The sequence below is a fragment of the Pleurodeles waltl genome, chromosome 4_1 (assembly GCF_031143425.1).
Source record: "Pleurodeles waltl isolate 20211129_DDA chromosome 4_1, aPleWal1.hap1.20221129, whole genome shotgun sequence".
In the NCBI taxonomy this organism is placed as follows: Eukaryota; Metazoa; Chordata; class Amphibia; order Caudata; family Salamandridae; genus Pleurodeles; species Pleurodeles waltl.
This window is the reverse complement of record NC_090442.1, coordinates 996,970,103-996,986,577: the sequence shown is the minus strand read 5'-3', so window position 1 is coordinate 996,986,577 and position 16,475 is coordinate 996,970,103. Positions and strand designations below refer to the sequence as shown.

The 16,475-nt window shown below is 41.3% G+C and overlaps 1 protein-coding gene across 2 annotated transcripts in view; it reads left to right on the top strand.

The window, feature by feature from the left end:
• LOC138288322 (B-cell receptor-associated protein 29-like) overlaps positions 1 to 15,052 on the top strand; it is a 306,007-nt gene extending 290,955 nt beyond the window's left edge. For both annotated transcript variants that reach the window (XM_069229838.1, XM_069229839.1), the window contains exon 8: positions 11,145 to 15,052. In XM_069229838.1, coding sequence (XP_069085939.1) covers positions 11,145 to 11,183 — 39 coding nt within the window. In that variant the 3' untranslated portion in view covers positions 11,184 to 15,052. The remainder of the gene's footprint in view (positions 1 to 11,144) is intronic.
• Positions 15,053 to 16,475: the final 1,423 nt, after the last annotated feature.

The following is a 16,475-nucleotide window of genomic DNA, read 5'->3' as shown; positions in this document are numbered from 1 at the left end:
CCAGCCCTCTGTCATCCTCCTCCTACACCCCCTCCACCACCATTACCACCACCTCCATCCCCACCTCATTCTCCCCATCCATTATCACTCAACACATGACCCACTGGATACCTCATCTCAGGGGTCACCACAGTCTGAAACCGGTGTACTGGGGTGGGGGGGTTGTAGATTAGCAGATCCTGACCCATGGGACATGTATGATACAGATCCCACTACACCGAACAACCCAGATTTGTACCCATCTTGTCCCTCCTCTCCCGAAGGCGCTACCTCCTATCCAGAGATGGCGTGGTTGTGAGAGCAGCAACTTTTCATTATGTCAAATTACATAAGGAGTCACTAGAACAGGATTTTCTATTCGACACATTGGCCTCTACGCATAGGAACACAAACTATCTGCCAATGTTACTGTCACGTAGGCTCTCATTATTCTAATGAGACTACTGGATTTAAGCGGCAGAATCACCTGTGGTGTGGGGGACTGAGTCTAACCCACTACAGGTGACACCGGTCGGCCTAATCCGGGTTTTGCTCCGGCCTACTAGCAGTGCCTCATCTCCAAGAGTAGGGATGATTGGGCAGCCGAACGCATGATACAACTGACTCCTCCCGGAAATCGTGGTCACTCAGATCTCATCTGTTTCTCTCAGTTACGTTAGTACCACATATCCGAGGACAAGCAGAAGCAGTATATGTCTCAATAAGGCTTTTAATGAAGCAACTGCATTTTAGACAATAACGCATGTACTACAATAACTAGGACGATAAAGCATGACAGGATTAAAATTGTGACAAGGAGATTGAAGCATAGAAATAACGCTACCATATTGTCACTAGAGTCAATAGACTAATTCCTACCTAAGCTATATTAGAGCACAGCATGTTAAGCTCTAGTTCTGCCCTTCAGGTTCCCCTGGAAAGACAGCATCTCCCATACCTGAGCAAGGCCTGAAGTCTGCACAAGCAGCTGTAGCGAAGCGTTCAGCAATCAGCATACAGTCGTGGTCATCTGGCGGGAATCTCCCTCTAATGTATTTGAAACAGGGAAGTGTTTTTATAATAAAACAGCTGATGTTCTGAGAAAATGTCCCTACGTAAGAATGTGTGTTTTTATGAATACCAGAGATGAAATGTTACCACGTTTACCGGCAACCTATCTTACTGCAGCCTTGAGAGAAGCACAGAGTGAAAGAAATGTCTTGTTTAAGAACTCAGTGCTGGCCTAGGCAAAGAACAGCTGGATAGAGAGAAATAAAGCACCACCACAAATGTGCCTATTCTCAAAATAATAAACAAAGCTGTATAAAATATATCTAGGTTAAAATGCACAGCTGCAGGCCTACTGTGCTAAAATAACGTGCATGGAGCTATAACTAAAATGGCTACACGACATTACCAGGCTTGATGAGACATGCTGATGACATCTTCAAAGATGCTGTTAGAGCCAGAGTTAATACCCCTAGGGTGGACAAAAAATACAAAGCAGCACCATCAGACCCCTTTTTCATTCTGAACCAAGTACCTCCAGACTCCATTGTCACAACCACTGCACGCAAGAGTGCTAAAAGTGAGACTACCGGGGATGCTCACCTCCCCCACAGAAAAGGAAAGTGAGGGCATAGATGCTGCTGGGAAAAGGGTTGCTGCATAGGCTGCCAACCATTGGTGCATTGCCAATTCTCAGGCCTTGTTGGCCCATTACAGTAGAGCCCACTGGGACTAGTTGGAGGAACTTTTACAGTACCTCCCGGAAGAACATAGAAAGAGAGGTCAACAAATTGTTACAGAGGGGCAGGCCATTACTAACAATTCGATTCACTGCGCCCTCGATGCTGCAGATAGAGGAATTAATACTAGTGTTCTCTTTAGACGCCATGCTTGGTTGAGGTGTTCCGGTTTTAAACAGTGGGTCCAACAGACAGTTCTAAACATGCCCTTCGATAAAGAACACCTCTTTGGCACCCAGGTAGATTCTACCTTAGAAAAAATGAAGAAAGTTGCAGCCAAAACAATGGGAGTGTTACAAACATCCACTTCCAGGGGCTCCTTTTGTCATCCAGGCTACAGGAGTACATATAAGTCCACCTCCACAGAGGCATCCACCTCCCAACAGAAACAACCCCAGACCTCTTACACCAAGAGTTACTACAGAGGCTCATTCAGAGGAAATAATTAGAAAGGGTAGGGGAAAGGGTGGCTCTGCTCACAGAGCAACACCTACTGCAAAACAGTGACTAACCTGTCCTCCCCCCTGACCACACAACACCTGTCAGGGGCAGATTACAGTATTTTCACGTAGTCTGGGATACCATCACCACAGACAAATGGGTATTAGCCATTATCCAACATGGTTATTGTCTGGAGCTCATTACCACACACAACAACCCACCTCAGACTCACAGGTTAACACAGGAAAAACAGACACTTAAACAGGAAGTAAAGCCATTCTTCTCAGATGGGACATAGAACCCATTCCACTTCAACACAATGGTGCAGGGGTCTAGTCCTGATCCACAGAAAGACAGGTCTCTAAGACCAATCTTAGATATCAGGCCAATAAACAAGTACATCCTATCAGAACACTTCCACATGGTCACCTTACACAATGTTATGCCTCTTCTTCAACGGGGCGACTTCATGGCAACATTAGACCTAAAGGACGCCAGTACACCCTACTCACTGCGAATTCTTAAGATTTGGGATAGCAGGCAACATTAACAACCTTTTCAAAGGGTGGCCTTTTCTGGAACCTGTTCCCCACATCACTCACTATGGACGCATCACAGCCTGTTGGGGTGCTCATCTAAATGACCTAACGGTACATGGTCTTTGCCAGGCATCAATCTCTACATCTCAACTATCTAGAGCTTCAGGCTGTCTACCTAGCACTGAAAGCTTTTCTTCTTCACCTGTCTCACAAGGTTGTCCTAGTTGGAACGGACAATATGACAGCCATGTATTACCTACAAAAACGGGGGGGAGGGACACGGCCTTCACAACTATCTCACCTGTCACAGACCAGATGGAAGTGGGATCTTCACCACAATATTCATCTGTTGGTGGAATACCTTCTGGGAACAGACGATGACTTTGCAGTCCTGCTCAGCTGGGTGCAGCAACAAGTCCACAAATGGGAACTCCATCCACAAGTCCTCTTACCATTCTTCCAATAGTAGGGGTTCTCTCAGATCGACCTTTTTACCTCAGCAGAGAATGCCAAATGCCAAAACTTGGCCTCCAAGTACCCACACACCCCCTATCCAAGGGCAATGCACTGTGGATGAGTTGATCGGGGATATTTGCCGACTCTTTTCCGTCTATTTCACTTCTTCCCTTTCTTCTTTGGAAACTCAGGCAAACTTCTCTTACAGTGACCCTAGTAGCTCCCACATGGGTGCGTCAGCCATGGTTCACAGCACTCTTAAACCTCTCTGCGGTTCCACATAAGCAGCTCCCCATCTGGCTGGGCCTGCTCACTCAAAATCAGGGGCAAATCAGGCACCCAGACCTAAAAACTCTCAATCTAGCAGTTTGGCTCCTGAGGTCATAGAGTTTGGCTACCTTGGCTTACACAAAAGGGTGATGAACGGAGTGCTGAACCTTTTCAAACATTCACCCCCAGTCACAGATCTGGGTTTAATCCATTCTTCTTTTGCTCCCCACACCACCCCAGTTTGGACCCAGCCATATGCAAATCAGTCTCGACCCTATTCCCCATGGGAAAACTCAGCCTGAACTGCCAGGCCTGGTCCCTCCTGGACCCAGAAACAAGAATCCTGGGTCCGGTTTCAGGATATCACCCTTCATCAGCCAGGCTAGCTTGAATCCAGTGGCACCGTGAGCACGGGCCCCACGTCTGGGCATACCCTTCCCACTTAGGGCAACTGTAGCAACACGAAAGCATGATGGATGGAGTGCTGAAACCTTTCAAACGCTCACCCGAGTCAAAGATCTGGGTTTAATCCATTGTTCTTTTGCTCACCATGCTACCCCAGTTTGGACCCAGCCATATGCAATTCATCTTGACCCTGTTCCTCATGGAAACAGTCCAGCCCGAACTGCCAGGCCAGGTCCTCCCTTGTCGGGAAACAAGCACCCTGGGACCTGTTTGAGTATCACCCTTCATCAGCCAGCCTAGCTTGAAGCCAATGGCACAGTGAGCACAGGACCCACGTCTGGGCATACACTTTCCATTTTAGTCCAGCCCAAACTGCCAGGCCAGGTCTTCCCTGGACTGAAAACAAGCATCCTGGGACCTGTTTCAGGGTATCACCCTTCATCAGCCAGCCTAGATTGAATCCAGTGGCACAGTGAGCACAGGACCCATGTCTGAGCATACCCATCCCACTTGGCTTACCACCTGAATGTATGGATATTCTCAACGGAGTACGCAGACCCACCACTAGAGCCTGTTACGTAGCGAAATGGAAGCTCTTTGTTTGCTATTGTCAATCCAAACAAGCTAATCTTCTGAAAGCTATGGTGCAAGACATCGTCTGCTACCTGCTTCACTTACAGAAAGCAAATTCGGCGTATACCTCCATAAGATTACATCTCAGTGCAATAGCTGCCGACCTCCAAAATAGATAACAAAGCTCACGTTTCAAAATTCCAGTCATCCAAGCATTCATGGAGGGACTCACTTTATCCCGCCACGGGATACCTCCTGGCGGGATAACTTTAGTCCTTCCAGCAACCTCCTGGAACCTTAACATTGTTCTCACAAGACTTATGGGTCCCCCATTTGAGCCCCTACGCTCATGTCCCCTTGAGTTTATTTAGTGGAAAGTGGCATTTTTAATTGCCATTACGTCACTCAGGCTTGTTAGTGAGCTCCCGGTGTTAACCTTAGAAGAACCCTTCTTCCAGATTTATAAAGACAAAGTAGTTATTTGCGTTAATCCTAACTTCCTCCCCAAGGTAGTTTCACAATTTCACCTCAGTCAGTGAGCTGCCAGTTTTCTCCCTCAACCAGATTCAGCTGTGGAAAGAGCTCTTCATACCCTAGATGTCAAAAGGGCACTCATGTTCTACATTGATAGAACTAAAACCTTCAGGAAAACTAAACAACTCTTTGTAGCCTTTTCTCCACCTCAGAAAGGCAGCCTTATATCCAATTCAGGCATAGCAAGATGGATAGTCGAGTGCATTCAAACTTGCTACCTTAAAGCCAAAAGACCTTTACCTGTTTCTCCCAGAGCACACTCCACTCTCAAAAAGGGAGCAACTATGGCTTTTCTTGGAAACATCCCCATAGCTGACAGTTGTAAGGCAGCTACCTTGTCCACTCCACACTCCTTCACCAAGCGCTACTGTGTGGATGTTCCATCACACCATCAAGCCAGTGTAGGACAGGCAGTTCTACATACCCTTTTTCAAACTACTGCAACTCCCACAGTCCAGCCACCTCTTCTAAGGAGGGACTGTGTTACAATCTATGCAGACCATGTGTATCTACAGCCATACATGCCATCATCCAGAATGGTACTTACCCTCTAAGCATCTGGTTGTGGGATGTAGTGCTGTAGATTCACATGTGCCCTCACTCCTCCCTGGACGGCTATGGCAGTTTCAGTTTTATTATACATTTACATTTAGCACAGTTATCACTTTTCTTACACATACTTTATCATTCTTACTCACCCACCTGCGGGAAAACAATCTGGAGTTGATGCCCATGCGCAGTATCACCGAGAGGAGGAGTCACTCAACCTCATGACTCTAAAGAATTCTTAGAAGAAAAAAAACGTGCACGACTCTGGACCCAACACTAGACGGAAGGAGTATACAGAGCATGTTAATCTACAGCACTACATGCCACAAACAGATGCCTACAGGGTAAGTAACCTATTCCTTTTCCATGAGGCATCAGATCTTACTGTGGAGTAAAGCATAGTTATAGATACTTGCCATTATTCTTAAAGCTCCAGCATCAGCAGGCTTCCATTCCAGACAGACCATGGCTCCCAATACTAATCCTTCTTGATTGTTAATCCAGTCTGGATTTTCTCTTCAAAGTCCCAGTTATCATCTTCTGTCCATTTTTTGGGAGGACCACCAATATTGGTCTGCTGAGAAGAGCCTTGTTGTGAAGTTACCTGAATAGTGAAGCATGGCATTTACATGTCAAACAAAGAAAATGCAATGGTTATAACAGTTTAACAAGCTACACCACATAAAAGCAGTACTACGCATCTTTGCTCTCAACCATAGTGCATCTTAAAATGTGTAAGGACAACTAATGTATGCAACTGGATGTACCTGAACCTAAAGAGAGCCACCTGATGTTAAATCTAGCATTGTTTCTCGGTTACCAAGGTCTAACCTATCCCTCAAATTGTCCACAGCAGATCCCTGTTGTCTTTAATGGAGGCTACGTTTGTCATCTAGAAAGGCGGTGTACCTATGAGTCTCTGATCAGCACTAGCTGACCTGTATTTCCTAATATGGAACCATACTTTTAAACAGACTTTTAAAACTTTATGCCCCATACTTGTAGAGATTTTTTTTCTGACCATGAGTACTCTGTATTGCTGCAAACATACATCCTCAAAGTACAGGCGCGGCTCCTCCGCTAGGGAGGAGGAGCTTCACCCCCCGCCAGCGCAGCAACTGCAAACCCTTTAACAAACAAAACGATAATAAGCCATGTTTATTATCATTTCGTTTGCTAAAGGGGCGAGGCATTGGGGATGACGATGATGAGGGGCAGTGCCTCAGTGCGCATGTATGTTTGGCCAGCCATCTCGGGCTGGCCAAACATACATGTTCAGTAGGCTCCCTCCAGCCCAGCAACGCAGTTGCAGGGCTGGAGAGCAGGCACAGCATCCCAGTCTGCCTGGGAGCACCCTGGCTGGGCACTCCCAGTCAATCCTAACGCTGCTTTGAGCAGCATCAGGATTGGCCGCAGGGCAGGCTTGGGAGCCTGTGCCTGCAGTGCAGGAGAGGAGCTGCGCTGCAGCGAAGACGCAGGTAAGTGATATTTTTTAAAATGTATTTATTAATTCGGCCCCTTCCCACCTCTGCACACATCCCCATCCCCACGTGCCCCCCCCACCCCAGCAAAGCCCTGTGAGCCGCTCCTGTCTAAGAGTATCATTTGATTGTGTCATTAACATTTTGAGTAATTTTTAAACTGAAACATGTAGCAATAAAGCTGGATGTCAGGGAGGGACAAGCCTGTCGTATTTAGCCTTCTTCTAAGCTTCTTCCATGAAGCTCTAGAACTCCTAGACAACCAAATAAAACTAGTGACTTTCCCTTGTATTATTGCTAACATTTCTTAAGGGAATTAGAGAGGAATCGGGCATTAAATAAAAAGGATAATTTTGGGAGAAATTTCATTTTTATTAAGTTAACCCTTCCATATATTTTTAGGGCTAAGCTTCCCCATCTTTTCAATCTCTTTATCATCTTTACTTAGATTCTCTGTACGTAACTCCTCTAAATGCTGTGCAATTAAGAGATCCAAATGTCTAATTTGAATTTAAATGTTGAACCTGGGCTCTCTAATTCCGCAAACCATAACCCCAGTTTTATCTTTATTCATTTGGTAGACACATATTGCCTCAAAGTCTTCTTCCAACTATTCCAGTTCTTGAATTGAGTGGTTTAGGTGTGTAGAGTATTATATCATCTGCATATAGAGCGACTTTCATAGGCAACCTTAAAGCTGCAAACAGAATGATGATAGGCTTTGTTTGAATTCACTGTGCAAATGGCTCTATATATAAATTGAACAAAATGGAGGAGAGTAATGCCCCATTTATTAGTATTTTTGCTGAAGGTGTTTTATATAGCATTGTAATAGTGTTAATTATATCTGGCTTAGTCTGAAAGCTTTCAGAGCTTCCCACATAAAACCCAAATTACCTTATCAAAAGCTTTAGCAGCATCCAAAGTAGCTATTACTAGTGGTCTGCCTTAGTTTCCAGCAATATCTGTTGTGCCAACCAATAACTGGGTGTAATAAGTTAGTTGTCTTCCTGGCAGACAACCTTTTTGGTTGACGTGTATTTTTGAGGGTATATCTGCCAGTCTTTTAGCTATAATGTCCACACAGTGTTATATTTAAAAGTGATATTGGCCTATGCAAGTCTGGTTTCCTAGCATCTTTATTAGCCTTCAGCCTCAACGTAATAGTAGTATTCCAGGAGGGAGGGCCTTTGCTGTTATCCAGCAATATCTAATTAAACATTGTTTTCCATTTTGGTATCAGCTCTTCAACCAACTTTTTATATAGTTCACTAGGAATCTGATCTGGGCCGGCTGCCTCACCATTCTTTACTATATTAGTTGACGTACTATCTCTCTTTTTTCTTTAAATCTGTTTTTATTGATGTTTGCATTCAACCACATAAAGTATGCCATTTAACATTATAAGTGATACATGGACAAAGCATATGTGCGTAGTACGCTAATAAGAAGTAACTGTTGGTAGCAATTCAAATATACAATCGAGTGACAACAATAACAAGTAAAATAAAACTGTTGAGGGGTAGGGACTGGTAGGAAAAGCGGGTAGTGAGGATTAATAAGGAAAAGGATAATATGATGTAGTGGTTCAGGGGAAAGGTGGGGTAGAAGGGAAAAGAAAGGTTATAGCTATTAATCCACAGGCAGTTCTGTACAAGGCCAGGGAGACAACTGCAACATTATTCCGACGTTATGATAGAAATGCCAGCAATACAATATCAACGGCCACATTAAGGAGCATTCAAATGTGGGGGTAAAATGACAGCTGATGGGATTCCAGAGTGTGTTCGACATCATAGTTAAGGGCGGGTGTTGTGATATCAGCAGCATCATCAGGTGATAACGTGGTCTGGTGGCTTGGTGTTGCGCAGATGGATGTATGAATACCGGCTAGGATTTATTCCCTGTGTGTTGCAAGAGGGTATTTACGTAGACCTAAGTTAGCTTCATTGCGGAGAGCCGTCCCCTCTGCTTGACTTACTATCTCTTACTCCATATTTCTTTTATTTAATACTGCTTTTTGGGTAGGAGTAAGTATACGCAGTTCCCTGATGGACAACCAGTCTTTATTCTTATTTACATCTGGAGGTCTGTCTTCATGTATGGTCTACAAAATCTCGTTAGCATCTTCTCTTCTATATCTTCGGGGGCACTGAGTTCTCTTCCTTAGTCGTGCTTAATGAAGATATTTATAAAGTTCTTGGACTTATCAGAGCTAGATTTACATGCTAGCAGTGCTCCATTTTTCTCTCCATATTCAAAGTGTTGCGGTTTGCTGGCTCTCTGTCGCTCTTACACTTTCCTTTCCAGACATATTTTAAACTTACTCTGCAACTTTTCAAATTCTGAATGCATTTCTGCCTTTTTACGTGACACAGTAGCACTCTGTATTTCTTCTTTTGCTGGTATTTGTTCCTCCAGTTTCGTATTCTGCGTTCAAGCCCCAGCACCATGATTGTATGCTATTTTACTGATAATTCCTCTAACATATGGTTTGCATGCTCCCCACACAATCATACAAGAGGCGCTACCCAAGTTATCACAAGAAAAACTCCTGGGCTTTCTCTGTTTACTCCTGGATGATATTTTTATCGATTGAGTGTCCGTCTATGTTGTGTATTAACTTCCTGAAATTCTAATCCTGGAGTAACTCCACTATGATCCGAAAGATGAGTGGGGCACATGTGTCACATCACATTTGTGACTCTTTATCAGGGAACAAAGAGGAGAATGTAGTCTAGTCTAGAATGAGGTCTTTACTGCTTACTATAAAACCTTTATCCTTTCTCACTCCAAACTTTTTGATATCATGCAAACCTATATCTTTCATTATATCTTTGAGTTGGCAATACAATTTCTGATTGGAAACATTTATTTTTGGAAGCTCTGTTTAACTCTTTATCAAAGATTACATTGAAGTCCCCTCCAACAGTTCTGAAATAGATTGTACATATACTACTTAAGGTTATCAAAATCCCCTCTGTATCCATTAGACCCACTGTTATTAATCTGAGCTCAGCAGATGACTATTTTAAAAATGTAATAGATAAATACAGATTATATATGTAAAAAGCAAAAGAGAAAATGTTAAAACATTCTGTAAATGTAAGAGAATTTGAAATCAAAACCTAAAAAGTAAGTTAATATCCTTAGCTTGATTTGTGGGAGCACCATAAGCAAACAGAATTTAGAATGGACAGATGGTGAGCTCAATTGAACACTGGTATGCACTGAAAAAAGACAATGCATGAGAAGCAAAAGAAAAGTGATATGCTCAAGTCTTGCGTATTGCTGCACCTTGTAGAAATAAAACAAAAATCTCAAAATATTCAACATTCCTATTAAAATGATTGTTTTTGTATTTGTCTCTTAACATATTTGAAAATTTCTATATTTGTTTAATGTACACTTGTTTCTGTATTTTGTGTGTTTTGACGTTCAAACCATAGAAATTGGTGGGGCTGAGATCCTTAGCTTCCACTGGTAATTCATTGGTGATCTGCAGGACACAAAAGGTTAGGAACTATTGCACTGTGCTATGAACACACAACTGCATCTGTGAACATCAAAACAAGACCTTCAAATCTTTTCTAGCATGGAGGACAAAAGGCACGCAGAAATCAGTTTCTATACACGCATCCCTGAGTCACACACGCTTCTGGAGCTAATCTACTGGGGCACAGTGCCATGAATTAAAAAGTGCTAGGATGCAGTGTGAATGGTGTATGCATTCTATAAAAAAAGGAATAACATAACAATCCAACTTTGTCTGGTCCATGCACTTCTACACCTAGTTTGTAATAGTCTCTCAAATATGGCCAAGGATTCCAGAAGTTAGCAATTTGGACTTAGGGATATTGGAACTGTCCAACACTGTTTTATATAAAAATGTAATGCCATTAAACTAACTAGCACGGAAATTAATATTCCCTTACCGGGTTAAGGTTGTGGTGCTGAAAACAATCCTATCCTGTGTTTTTTGTTTATTTTTTAATGCCTTGAATAGAAAAACACTACATAACTATCTGTGCCTAGAGTGGAATTACGTTCTTTCAAAAAATGTGCTTCTACCTTTAGTACTGGCTTTTTGGGCAGTTAGAAAAGCACTTTAATGTTTGGTCTGGGTCCGAAGCTATTCTAATTGTTTTCTCTTTTCGTATTCTTTGCAGAGAGTTGTTGATGGAGAACATGACAAGAAAGCTGAGTAAACATGGGTTCTGGATGAAGTAGCTCTGGAAGGGCAGAACTTGAGGATTTGCTGCTTATGGAAAGAGATCACCTTTTATTCGTGAGGACCTTGTTTCAGAGGATTATCTTAAAGTAAACATGAGGGAGCCAAGAGCATTTGCTTCTTCTCCAAGAGAATGAGGTGTAAGAGATGCTCCATCCCATCTGAAAAAAAGTCCATGAAGCAGCCTCAATCGCTTAGGTTTCCAAGCATCACCTCTTTAGAAGCTCAGGTGACTATTCAGCTTTTGCCACCTGGGAAATGCAGACTTTCTTATAAAATTATATTTGAATTTGTTGCCATTAACAGGCACCAGCTGCACGGTGTTCTGAGGCCTTGGGGTGCTGCTTTTAATACTGTGATCATCCTCATTCTGTGTAGGGTCCTGTGTTCTCCTAAGAGCATCTAAAATATTATGACACATGCCAGCAGGCACAGAGAAATCCTTGCCAACTTCTCTCATCAATCGGTATTTTATTGAGACATTTAGAACTGTACTTGAAATTATATCACGGCAAATCTATATTCTGCGCTGCGCAGTCATGCGTGCATCTGCTTCCCGTCCTGTGAGCATAAATTCATGTTGATTTTGAAAATGCTCAACTTTTGGCAACGAAACAAGAATGTCCAAAATTGTCTCTTAGTACTGTGTGTTTATACGTATAGAACATTAGAAAGTAGGTATGTAACTGATAAATGTACCACAAGGTACCCTGCAGAAGTCGTTCTTCATAAATCTGCTATTATCGTAGTGTGACAAGCAGCCTAAAGTGGGCATACAGCCTTCATACGCAAGCTTCACAAGCACAGGCACGCTTTCTCAGAATGTGCTCTTGCTGCTCTTTCCATGGTGCCACCTAGAAAGCATTTTGTTTACAACTATATCTTCATACTTTTTTGTTACTAGAATTGCAAAACAGCACTGCTCACAAAGGCCAGCTTTGTGCTTTTCAACAATCTCTCTTTCATGTTGAAGATTATGGCCTAATGTTTTCACTCGAATTGTGAAAAATATACCACTCAAAGATTTTGCCCGAATTCAATAGACTTCACTTCCGGGTGAAATCGTAAAAACTAGCTCATTCTTTATTAGAAGAGGTTTATCACCTATCCTTTAAAACGTTGTAATTGGACTCCTGTCTGACACCTATAGTACCAGAAAATACAATCTCATTGAGAACTGTAGATGAGCAGCATTCTATTGCAGCGGGCGGCATTTGTTAGGTTGGCTGATCCACTTCTAGTGTTGCAGCTGACCTCCTGAGGGTATGAGATTGTCTCACACACATTACACAAGTAAAATCACCACAGTCTGGATCGAATTTACAAGAATTTGTCCAACCGATAAATCTGTTTACTTATATCCAGCTCATCTCAATACCCGGGTTCGAGGAATTTCGAGCCAACTTTGCTCTTCTGGCCAGCTAAGAACTATGCATTTTCATCACAGATGTTGTTTTGTAGCCTGACCTGAACTCAATCAGAATTGCAAACATTGGAGTTTTTAAGTGCATTCTCCAAAGTTACTTTTTATAACCAAAGAATGTTAGCTGCAAATTGCACATTTAAGAAAATCAGTTTTTTGTGCCTTTGATGTAATGAGCATTTCAGGAAGATCTGTTTGTTCTCGTGGTCTTCGTCATTGCTTGTTTGTATCGTATCAATGAGCTCTTCACATAAAGCTTTAATTTCTCTATTTTATGCAACTATATTTCCCAAATAATACTTTGTATTTTAAATCACCTGCTTAAAGTAAACGTTTTCATAAAAGTGAAAACCTGTCTGCCAGTTAATTAACAAAGAATTTTATTTTATTTACAGCATAATAGTACATTATGGGGTTGCAGTTTTTCTGACGACATAGTTCACCAGGTATTGCGTGCACCTGCATTTAATTTGCTTGCATTAAATGCACACTTTGCAAAGGTTAAATCAAAAGCTTTTCACGGGATTGGACATGATGGAAATGTATCTTTATAAGGTGTACTTAATAATGTGGCAACATTGGCGAGCGTTGGAGTTAGGAACTGGGATTCTGGGTGTTCTTGAATGGGGCAGCCTGCAAAGACAAGTGAACAACTACAAACTTGTACCTTTCTGGTTATTCATGTGCCTGTGGAGTTTACTGCCCTGTACATTAACGTAAATGTATTCATGTGAAAGGCCTCATATGTTTTCCATGGCGGGAAAGGGAAGGAATGTAATGTGAAGTGTAGGGGAATGTAATTCTCCTCGGGGACAAATATTTTCCACCAGGAAAAAAAAGTAAGTTTGAAAGCACATGTGCGTTACATTTTTGCTTGCACTTGGTATAAATGCTCAAATAATATGCATTGAAGTTCTCGATGAAACCATTAACTCTTTATCAATCCATATTAAACCACATATCCGAAAACAGACGATTTCAATTTACTCTTGGTGAATCAGACCTATATTTATGAGCAGTTAAAAGTCCGTGTCACATGATAAGATTGTAATTATGCTGATTTGTTCGTTTTAATCTCGGCGATTTCTAGCAATAGTTTTACTTTAGCTCTGAGTTGGGGGATATCTGTTGAACATGGGCAGTGTATGGTGCAGTATGAGGCTCCAGTTTGATGATGGTACTTTCAAACAAAGGGAGGCATTTATGCTTTTTGTCTGATTTCGTCTTTGCTTTGGGCTTCTTTGGAGCAGTTGTTTTCGAAGTATTTAAAGGTGAGACTATGTAAAGGATAATATATTGACATGCTTATTAATTACTTGATATACTGACTCATTTCAGTCAACATTTAACATTCTTCTTTTCATGGTCCAATGTAAATTATGGCTTCAATGCCAGGTCCAAAAATGGTGAGTTGCCATGTGTATTATTGTGAAATCAATGACTGCACACGAAACTAGAAAGGTAAGGAGTAGCTAACATCGAAGAACACTTACAATTTGAAACTAGTTTTGTACTTTTTGGTGTGGTAAACCGCTCTTCTGAAGAGCGTGTTGGAAGTTAAGTTTAAGATGCTAAACACAAGCACTACCTACTGTACATTTAATAGACCATTAGAAGCTGGGGCATGAAGGGTCAATTCCAAACTGAAAGTGCCATTCTGATTTAGGAACAAGTACAACCTGCAACTTGTTGTCTTCTTCACAAAAAAGTTACGTTTTTGTGCTTAAGAGTCTACTTAATTGAAGCAAATCACACAGAGTTCCTCAAAAAGCCCATCCTTGTCAGTTACTGTGCATTCTTCTGAGCTATAGTGAAACATCATTGTTAGGCAATCTAGTACCCAATACTTCACTTGACTTTTGAAAAGTTAATTTACAGGAGAGTTTGTGTTCAACGTTTATGCCTTCACTGGAAAGAGGAACTACTTTACCAGTGCTGATAAATGCTTAAATAATATGGTTTATGGTTTCCAGAGCACGACTGTGCTAGCTACCCTTAATATTGGTGACATTGAGATGTGGTGCATAACCCTAAAGAGAAAATGTCCTTCTTACAGGAAACGTGTTTAAGATAACATGGTGCTCGATTGATTTGAGTAATCAAAATGATTGTTGTCCCGGGCAATTTCTTTTCATCTTGACCTATTGTTTTCATGCATGCCTTTGTTTGCTAGTAGACTACGAATCTTTCCAGATCGTAGCAGTGCTGATGCGCTCATCTTTCTTTTACTGCAGAACTTTCCTCTCTGCAGGTTTACATGTTTGTTGAGAATGCAATGCTTAAGTTAGTTGAAAAGAGGAATATTGAATATTTATCTGATTCCTCATGCTGTACCAATGATAGAAGTAAAAACAAACTCCTGAAAGTAATTGTGAACACTGAGCCTAATATCCAAGATGAATTAATAAAGAATACAACTGATGTATCATCCTCAGATTTATTTTTAAACATATATACATAGCATTAATGATTAATATTTTTTGATTTGCACATTTTGTCACTTTTTGCTGGAATTATTTTTGTAAAAATAAAGTTGTGTGTGTTTGTGTTACCATGGTCTCCCAAACTGTTTATTGCAAAATAAAAAATAAAAAATAAAATATATATATATATATATATATATACACATTCATATTTATTCATTTTATTCTATGTGAAGTTTTCAAAGTCTTCCTCGATACCCTATTTTAATTTCTCTTTCAGATTTGTAAAATCTGCCCTATGCTGTTTATCTCTTTTTTGAACATTAAACTCCCAAGCTCATAGATGTGAAGTTCTCAGAAAAAGTAAATAATGCTGAACACTCCTAATGCTCGTAGTCTTCTCACTTGCCCCTGCAAAAATAGAGTGGAATTGAATAGAGCGACAGAAGGAGAATGGGAATTTGAAGAGACAGAGTCATCTGCCACACACTGGGGGCATGTATCTCATTTAGACTTCTGTTGAAAAGAGGTGGTGATAGCCAAGAGATGAGAGAATCACAGCTCAGTTCTATTGGCGTGTTTGCTGCAACACATGTTTAACAGTTATGATATGGTGTATTATCAGGTATTTAGCACACCTAAAATAGTCTCTCCTCAGAAAGCAACCAATCTGATGAGGAGAGTGAGTCAGAATATTTCAAAGTTTGCTATTACCTCAAATACCAAGATGCCTGGGGACCTTACTGTTGTTCCCACATTGGAGCCATAGTGGGGAAAATACTTTCCTTAGTCAAAGCCTTTCTAAGTTCAACTGCAAAGTCAGACACTGACATCCAAAACCATGGGAATATTCTTACTTTAGGATTCCAGAGGATGGAAATACATTTCTTAGTAACCTGGCCTTTTACTGAACTTTGGACAAAAAGAAGACACACTTTATGCATTTGGGAACTAACCTGCACTCTGCCAGAAAATGAGGGTGCGAAGTGGGAGATACAGATCTAAGACCTTTTGTGTGATAAGAACATAAGCTGTGGAGAATAAGAGTAATGCAAATCCAGGAACTTGAATTTGGGAATGATTAATCCATTTAGGAAATATGTTTTCTAGTCATTTAGATAACACTCTCAGCAAACGTTTCAGAGCAGAATTCAACATTGATGTTGTTTATATAGTTTCAGCAGAGAGTTTTAATTTGAACTGGTTTGGATTTGTATGATAAAAGCCTTTTTTATTGTAGGCTTGGCATACGCTTTTAGGATAAAATGATAAATGTTGCATAAATCAGACACTGAAATTGTATTGCGTTTTTTTTAGCCAATTCTGTAAGGAGTCTTCACACAAATTAAGGGATGCTGAATTTTAACATTGTAAATGGCATGATCATTTGTCTTTATTGAATTCTTCTCAGATATTCCCCTGA